Source organism: Crinia signifera, chromosome 5 (assembly GCF_055691185.1).
Source record: "Crinia signifera chromosome 5, ASM5569118v1, whole genome shotgun sequence".
Classification (NCBI taxonomy): domain Eukaryota; kingdom Metazoa; phylum Chordata; class Amphibia; order Anura; family Myobatrachidae; genus Crinia; species Crinia signifera.
In genome coordinates this window covers 56,539,774-56,549,378 of record NC_139221.1, presented here as the reverse complement: position 1 = coordinate 56,549,378, position 9,605 = coordinate 56,539,774, and the positions used below count along the sequence as shown (strand labels likewise).

The 9,605-nt window shown below is 48.9% G+C and overlaps 1 protein-coding gene across 2 annotated transcripts in view; it reads left to right on the top strand.

Annotated features, from left to right (window-relative positions):
• The first annotated feature begins 3,680 nt into the window (after window positions 1-3,680).
• UBE2W (ubiquitin conjugating enzyme E2 W) overlaps window positions 3,681-9,605 on the top strand; it is a 45,407-nt gene continuing 39,482 nt past the window's right edge. The window contains exon 1 of one of the 2 annotated variants that reach the window (XM_083187270.1): window positions 3,681-3,840. In XM_083187270.1, coding sequence (XP_083043396.1) covers window positions 3,826-3,840 — 15 coding nt within the window. In that variant the 5' untranslated portion in view covers window positions 3,681-3,825. Of the gene's footprint in view, window positions 3,841-3,881; window positions 3,906-9,605 lie in introns of those variants that run through there. The other variant, XM_083187271.1, reaches the window with a different exon arrangement.

Here is a 9,605-nt window from a genome sequence, read left to right as displayed (position 1 = left end):
TACCACCTTCTGGGATAATCTTTTCAAAACAAGTTTGTGTTTGAACTGAGCGCAACCCTCTTAAAAAGATGTTTGAATGCACAAATAATTTTTAAAGATTTATTATGACATAACAGGTGATAAAATTACATATAAAAATTGACATGAGACATGAACTGATATATTACAATATTTCACCAGGCTGTACATGGACCGAAGTATTTTCTGCACAAATAAATGGACTTTCTCTCACCATATATGGAGATTGCGGTGGGCTATGCTTCCAATGAAGTTCTGCGGCACCACCGCAGATGGCTTTATATGGAGGAGTCCTTTAGTTGTAAAGTGCTTGTGCGTCCATAAAGTGTCCTGGTGTCCAAAGTGCAAAGTGCACTGGGTGGCAGTCCGTATCCAAATGGGTAGCTGCTCATTTGGATTTTGCCAGGAGAAAGAGACAGGAGCCTTACCATGAAGTGGGAGATTTTGAGCTTAGAAAGTCCAGTACTGGTTCAATTATGTTTGTGTATTTATTTATTATGATATATTTAAACATTTCCTGACCACTTCAATTGTTTGAAACAGCCTATATTATAGACTAGGGGTGGGCAACATGCGGCCCGCAAACGGATCCTGCCTGTTCCGCTGTCCCCCACCCAGGGCCGCCAAGAGAAATCCTGGGCCCCGGTACAACAACTTCCTGGGGCCCCCACGGACGGAGATCCCCGCACAGTCTGCGGACCCGGTGTTACGCCACTGCTTGCCAAGGTGGATACACATACAAAAATTGACACTGTAATGTCTATTAGACATGTCACACACCCATTACATATTATACCACATGCCATAATGCTCATTACACGTTATGCCACACACCGTAATGCTCATTGCATATTAAGAAGTTAACATGCTCTACCAGGGGTTAACATGCTCTGCCAGGGGTTAACATTCTGTGCCAGGGATTAACCTGTCTGCCCTGATTTACATGCTCTGCCAGGGGTTAACATGCTCTGCCAGGGGTTACATGCTCTTTGCAAAGGATTTACACATACCCTCCAACATGGCCCATTTTATTAGGTACAAAATGTTCCTGGACTTCCCTGCCAGTGGCAATTACAGATGTGAGCCTGCAGCACAGTCCAATATTCAAAATGGGGGGGGGGGGGGGGGGGGGGGGGGGGGGGGGTGTGTCACATATACTGCCAACCTAAGCATCACTGTCCTGGACTCACTGGCAATTGATGTGACCACCCTCTTTGAATTTTGGACTGTGCGGGAGTCCAACCTCTGTAACTACCACTGGCAGGGAAGTCCAGGAACAGAGCATTTTGTACCTAATTGAATGGGTCATGTTGGGGGTACTTACCACCAAATAAAAAAAAACCTGTGTGTCCAGACCAGGGCCCCCCTGACAGGCCCAGGCCCGGGTAAATTGTACCTGCTCCCCCCCTCTCTCGGCACCCCTGCCCCCACCTGTGCACAATGACGAGCAACTCGACTGGCTGAGCTGAGATTACAGTGGGATCTCGGAAAACCTGGAAGTGCGGAGCAGCGTTCAGAGGAGAGAGACGCAGAGAGTCCAGTTTCCCTAGTCGTCAGAAGTAGCGGGACCTGCTGTTAGTGGCGCAGAAGTAGTGGGTCCAGCAAGCCACCCCCTGCACTGTGATCCTGCTCACCATGTGGCGCTGAGGGGGAAAGCATTCCCCGACAGCAGCTCAGCTGTGCCTGCGCATGTCAGGGACCATGAGCCGGCCGCAGGAGCCAAAGGCTCAATTTGCTGGCAGCAGCCCACACAGGGAGCTTCATGATCCAGCAGCAGCAGCCCACACAGGGAGCTTCATGATCCAGCAGCAGCCCACACAGGGAGGTCCATGATCCAGCAGCAGCAGCCGCCCACACAGGGGACTCCATGTGCCGGCAGCAGGGCCAGCAGAACCATAAGCCAGCAGCAGCCCAGGCCCCGGCCAGAGGTAAGATGCCATTTGTAAACAATTGTGCCCCCAGTAGTGGCTGCCTATGTTGGTAGTGGTCTTACTTATAGTGTGTACACATGGTAAGATTTGGCTTCCGATGTTCCCGATATAGTGAACATCGGAAGCCTTTTTTAGGGCTTGTGGGCCCGATGTGCGCTCCAGTGTGAGCGCAAATCGGCAGCCAGATAGAGAGGGCAGGCAAGGCTATATAGTGCAGATCTGCACTATATAGCATACTTGCCGACTTTGGCATACTCCTTTCCGGGAGACGCCCGGAGAGGAGTGAAAGGGGGCGGGTAGAGGCTTCGTTTTGGGGGCGGGGCACGGGTGATGTCATCAAGCCTCAATTTGCGGGTCCGTGGGTGGGGGGAGGGGCTAAAAATGTCGCGAATTGCATCATTTAGCCCCGCCCCCTCCCAGCGGACTCACGAAAGTCATAGTTTTTAGACTGTGGGGAGAGGGGTAGCCGGGGCTGTAGGGAAATGCGGGAGACTTGCCCCCCTTCCCGGGGGACCGGGAGGGGGACCCGATTTGCGGGACCCTCCCGGCCATTCCGGGAGCGTAGGCAAGTATGCTATATAGTCTAAATGCATGCCGTGCATTGCACTCTAACACTCATGCATGGCCGTCTAAAGGTGCCCATAGACGGTCCGTTCCCGGACCGTCCGTTTTGTACTATGCGATGCGCGCTCCCGTGTGCTGCACATATTTTTTGTACTAGCTAAACTTCGCATCGGATCGCATTGCATGCACACCGCATGCACTAGGCATGCGATCCGATGCGAAGCGTGCTAATTAAGACCCAAACGGATCCGTTTAACGGACCGTGTATGGGCCCCTTAACACTCATGCATGCCGTGCGAGTCCCGATGCAAACTCTCATCTCACGGCAGGATCTTCCGTGTGTACACACCCTTAGTGTGCCTTGGTGCAGGGGTTGGGTGAAATGTATATATGGAGGCAGTGTAAGTAGGGAGCGCCGGGGTATGTATGGATGAATGGGTGTGGATCAGTTGGTCACCAGCAAGTTGTTAGACAGTCATTAGGTCGACATGCATTTAGGTCAGCATTGGTTAGGTCGACAGGCTCATTAGGTTGACAGGGTCACTAGGTCGACATGAGTTAAGTCAACAGTGGGGTTTTCACAGTTTTTTTACCTGAATATCGACACAGTCGACATGGACACAGTTAAAGTGCACCGCTTCCCCTTGCACGGCTCAATGCGCTCACCATGCTTCGGGCTCGGCATACTATTTTATTCTTCCACCACGCCCTAGGTGATGGTAGGGCATGAAATACCGCCTGTCGGCACACGTTGGCTCAAAAAACTGAAAAAACCCATGTCGATCTATTCTTGTCGACCTAATGAATGTCTAACAACTTGCTGGTGACACAATGACCGTATCTCATATGAATGAGCGCATCAGGGTAGGGTGGGAAATTGTGGATTTCATTTGGAAAGCCCCCTCTATAAATCCTGCGTTTCACACTGAGTGGGCAATTATTGTGTACATGGTATTTCTCATCTAGGAGGTGTGTAATCTGGGCTCCTCCAATAGTTAGAGGCTGTTAGTTCCTATGGTCAGGTGCACACATGTGCAGATAGTCACAGTAAGGTAACTGTGTCATCATCGTAATTATTATATTGTTATATAGCTGCCTGCTACCCTGTCACATCCTCACATTACCCAGGCTACTCTCCTGACTGCAGCACATGTACACAGCTCGCCCTCTGCCAGTGCCGTGGTAGCACCCATCAGCGCCTGCGCGGCACCCGGCTAATGCTTTGCTGCTGAGGCAGGGCAGGCGCTTCCTTTGACGTTACGGGCACGTGGGATGTGACGTCACCTCAGGAGGGAGGGGGCGGGTTCCTATCATGGCGTCAATGCAGGTGAGTGCTGCGCGAATCCGGCTGACCCGGATCCTCACCCCCCTCAGTGTCGTAGAATGCGAAAAGTAGGACCTGGGTGGGGAGTGTGGAATCGGCAGTGGGCGCATCTCCCATTAGTTTACTGTTAGTTATGTGTCCTCTGTGGTGATGGTGGCCAAGTCCGTGTTATATCACCTGTTACCTCAATGGCACACAGGCTGACCCCTTCCCTGTAACCTCACTGGCATACGGGCTGCTCCCCCTGAGCTGTTCCCTCTCTGGCACACGGACTGCTCCCCCTGACCTGTTACCTCCCTAGCACGCGGGATGCCCGCTGCCCTGTTACCTCCCTGGCACACGGGCTGCCTCCCTGCCCTGTTACCTCCCTGGCACACGGGCTGCCTCCCTGCCCTGTTACCTCCCTGGCACACAGGCTGCCTCCCTGCCCTGTTACCTCCCTGGCACGCAGGCTGCCTCCCTGCCCTGTTACCTCCCTGGCACGCGGGCTGCCTCCCTGCCCTGTTACCTCCCTGGCACGCGGGCTGCCTCCCTGCCCTGTTACCTCCCTGGTGCAGGCTCTGCCCCCAAGCCCTTTTACCATCCTGATACATGTGCTGCCCTGTTACCTCCCCAACACACAGCCTGCCCTGTTACCTCCCTGCCCCCCCCCCCCCCTGCCCTGTTACCTCCCTGACACGCGGGCTGCCCTCTTGCCCAGTTACCTCCCCGATATGCTGGCTGCTCCACCCCCCCTGCCCTGTTACCCCCTGACACGCAGGCTGGCCCCTGCTCTGTTACCTCTCTGACACGCAGGCTGGCCCCTGCCACATCCCTGAACCATGGTCTGCCCCCTGCCCTGTTACCTCGCTAACACGTGAGCTGCCCCCTTACCCTGTTACCTCCCCAACATGCTGGGTGCCCCTCTGCCCTGTTACCTCCTGCTCCCTTGCCCTGTTACATCCCTGACACATGGCCTATCCCCTTGCCCTGTTACCCCCCTGTCCCCTTGCCCTGTTACCTCTCTGACACACAGGCTGTTCCACCTGCCCTGTTACCTCGCTGACACGTGGGCTGCCCCCTTACCCTGTTACCTCCCCAACAGACTGGGTACCCCTCTGCCCTGTTACCTATTGCTCCCTTGCGCTGTAACATCCCTGACACATGTCCTATCCCCCATGCCCCCTTGCTTTGTTACCTCCCTGACATGCAGGCTGTTCTCCTGCCATGCCTCCACCCTGACACGCGGGCTGCCTCCTCCCTGACATGCGGGCTTCCCTGCCTCCCCCCTGACATGCGGGCTGCCCTGCCTCCCCCCTGACACGCGGGCTGCCCTGCCTCCCCCCTGACACGCGGGCTGCCCTGCCTCCCCCCTGACACGCGGGCTGCCCTGCCTCCCCCCTGACACGCGGGCTGCCCTGCCTCCCCCCTGACACGCGGGCTGCCCTGCCTCTCCCCCCTGACACGTCGGCTGCTCACATGCCATGTTACCTCTTTGGTCTAATAAGCTAATAGATGAGAAATTGGGGCTGTCCCTAAATGTATCTGAGTACTTTATGCGGTACTTATGTAGTAACTGGGCTGCCGATTTTCCATCGCATCGCATCGCACCCGACCAAATCGCATGCGATGCGATGCGATGGACCCGATTTTTCCATAGGATTCAATGTTAAAATGGACTGAGTCCATTTTAACATGGAATTCAATGGGAAAAAGGGGTCCTTTTCATACCCCTACTATCCAAGTGGGCATGGAGTTGGATATAAACCTGTGGCGAGCGTAGCGAGCCACCGAGCCCGAAGCGTGGCGAGCGTAGCGAGCCCCGCGAGGGGACACAGAATACCGTCCCCTCGCGGGGCTCGCTTCGCTCGCCACGCTTCGGGCTCGGTGGCTCGCTACGCTCGCCACAGGTTTATATCCAACTCCATGCCCACTTGGATAGTAGGGGTATGAAAAGGACCCCTTTTTCCCATTGAATTTCATGTTAAAATGGACTCAGTCCATTTTAACATTGAATCCTATGGAAAAATCGGGTCATCGCATCGCATCGCATCGTATGCGATGCGATATCGCATCGCATCTGATTGTATGCCTTAACTTAAGGCATACAATCAAAAAATCGGCAGCCCAGATACTACATAAGTACCCTTTATGCGTATGGGTCATTGCTACTGAATAATGTGTACACTATTGAGTCAGTGGTGGTCTTAGGCACACTTGGCCCCTGTGCAGCAGTGTTAGGTAACATAATACTTCAACTTTTATGTTGTTTGATATTTAAATCAGTCCTCGCTGTTACTGCGCCTTTTTTTTTTTTACAGTAAACATGGGCAAATGGAGGTGACATTGGAACCAATTGTGTCCAGTGTCGGCATGGCAGGTTGCAATAGAAATTGGTGTGAGGAGCATTTATGTACAACTTGAAATGTATTTATGTTGATGAGGTTTTCCTTCACAGACCTCTGCAAATTGACGTAGGCTAACATGTCATGTCACGTGCAGTCATTTGTCATTGAAACACCCGTAGGTACCTGGCCTGGGAATACGTTTTGTGTGCACATTCAAGTTCCTGGTTATTTTTACTGTGGATAGTAATATTTTAGAACTTTTTATTCTGTTCTAAGATACATGAGGTCCTGTAGCCCATTGTCAGTAAGTCAGGCTGAGAATAGCAGAAATGTCCTTCAGTTTCCTAGAAGGTTATAATGAAAATCTGATCCTCATTGTTCCAGATTACAGCATCGTAGCTTGTTCCATTCACACATTTATGTTCTTTTCATTTATTGAGCAGATTAACTGTAATGTTGTTTATGTATCCCTGAGCGATGAATTGCACTTTGCTGTTTGTTCTCCTCAAGTGTATTTCTGCAAGAAGCTTTTAGTCATTGAGGTTTGATTTATATAATGCAAATTAGGCAATGGAAGCAAATGTTCTAGTTAAGGTGCACATTTTAAATAGTCCTTAAGGTGTGCAGAAAATAATCATCTTGTCATTGGGTCTAAACAGTGTGTATGCAGATTATTCTTTTATGGTACAGGTCGAGTCTCCCGTATCCGGAGATCTCTCATACGAAATATTCCAAAAATGTTTTTTTTTTTTTTAGAAGATTTGGGAATTTATTATTCCCCCCTCCCCCGCCCCTTTTTTCATACTTACCAAGTCCCCCGATGTGCACGGCGGCGTTCAGGATCTTCTTCAGCGGTCTCAGGAGTGCATTGTGCGGGCACGCCAATGATGTCACCGGTGCTCCTGCAAACTGGCGCAATGCACCCCTGGGACCGCTGAAGAAGATCCTGAAGGCTGCCGTCGACACATGGGACCAGGTAAGTATGTTTTAAAAAAATATATCCAAAAACCCCTTATCCCAAATTCTTCTGTACACATGGTAAGATTTACCATTCAGTTTTGACTATATAGTATAATGCGCGCTCCCGTTCAGCTGAAATTAAAAAGCCAAATAGACAGTGCAACAATGACTACATAGTGCAAATTGAGTGTAGATAGCATCAATTGAATGTAAATAGCACGAGTTAGCAAAAATTGCATAGCAATCGAATCTTATAGTGGGTACACACGATGAGATATGCACTATTTCTATTCGATTTTGCTTATAGAAACAAAATCGAATAGATATCGAATGCCCATTCAATCCCAATGCGCGCTCCCCATGTAGTGGAAATCAAATAGAAAAAGTGTCTTGGCAAGACTATATAGTGGAAATCTAATAGCAGGTAGTGCAAATCTAATGTGTTCACTGCTGCATTCCATTCGATCCAGATTCAATTTCAATCTCCTGCCGGTAGGATCAGGAACACTGAGATCAAATTGAAATCAAATAGCAAATCGAATAGAAAATATTGAAAAATCAAAAAGGAGTAGAAAGAACTTCAGAACAGAATCTGATCTGATAAAAAAATCTTATTTATTTATTAGATGGCTGCTGTAAGTGTACGGTTTACGTATCACATATACAGAGAAATTTACTAATACAGATGATTACAATGATGGGTAGTCTTTTAATTGAATATTGCCATGTATAATTGTTGTCATTTTGAAAGTCAAATACAGGTTTATTATCCCTTTATCCAAATATACGTTATTCATATTATTCCAAAATACATACTTTCCAGAAAGTCAAGAATTTTTTTTTTTGTAAATTCTTATTAAAAGCACTGTTGGGGACATCTGTAACAGCACTACTGGGGACATGATATGTAACTGGCACTACTGGGGACATCTGTAACAGCACTACTGGGGACATGATATGTAACTGCCACTACTGGGGACATCTGTAACAGCACTACTGGGGACATGATATGTAACTGGCACTACTGGGGACATCTGTAACAGCACTACTGGGGACATGATATGTAACTGGCACTACTGGGGACATCTGTAACAGCACTACTGGGGACATGATATGTAACTGGCACTACTGGGGACATGATATGTAACTGGCACTACTGGGGGCATGATATGTAACTGGCACTACTGGGGGCATGATATGTAACTGGCACTACTGGGGGCATGATATGTAACTGGCACTACTGGGGGCATGATATGTAACTGGCACTACTGGGGGCATGATATGTAACTGGCACTACTGGGGACATCTGTAACAGCACTACTGGGGGCATGATATGTAACTGGCACTACTGGGGGCATGATATGTAACTGGCACTACTGGGGGCATGATATGTAACAGCACTACTGGAGGCATGATATGTAACTGGCACTACTGGGGGCATGATATGTAACTGGCACTACTGGAGGCATGATATGTAACTGGCACTACTGGGGGCATGATATGTAACTGGCACTACTGGGGGCATGATATGTAACTGGCACTACCGGGGGCATGATATGTAACGGCACTACCTGCCATAATACACAAACTTTGTTTGATGTTTTGAAACCTTGTTTTATGCACAAGTAACTTATTTGTGTGTATTTCATGTGTTTGTACAACATAATGCAAGGTACCTCAAAATAAATAATTGAAATATAAAAATATTCCAAAATACGGAATAATCTAGTTATCCAAAATTCTTCTGCTCCTGAGCTTTTTGGGTAAGGGATACTCCTGTAATATTGTTTTACTTTTAATCCTGTAGCTGTGGAATATGTTACTTGACCTGCAGCTATGCAGCATCTTAATACTGGGAGACCATCAAACCTGTAATCCTTGTCCGCTCCTTAATTTGCAGACTTAATTTTAATGTTGCAAAGTGATAAATGATACAGGTTGGAAAGTCAGCCTTCAGTTTGCTTAATAACAACCTGAGCGTAAAGAACTTCAAAGCCAGGCAACCTGCGTTCTCTGGTGTTTACACAATACGTGTGTGTGTGTGTGTGTGTGTGTGTGTGTGTGTGCGCGCACGCGTGCCTGTGTGTGTCATCCAGACTGAATCACAACTTGCTTAAAACCAAAGCAGAGTTCCTGAAATTCTTCTAGTTTGTCATGCTGTATTTTTCCAGCATTTGTACTTATTACTGACACACGTATAGGACAGGCACATTAATGCAGCAATTTGGTAGCTACTTAACCCTTTGAGTGCCAACGCTGCTGTGAGCGATCCTCAAAATATCCGCTAAAAATGACTGTTCTTTTAGTATAAATAACTACAAGCACAGCCAACCAATTAAATTAAGTTTAGTTAAATATTGTGCCAAAAAAGAGACCAGTGGCGGTGAGCGGCGCTCGCCTTTTTGACGGATATTTTGAGGCTCTCTCACTGCAACATTGGCACTCAAAGGGTTATATTCTCCAGTAGTAAGGACGGCTTTA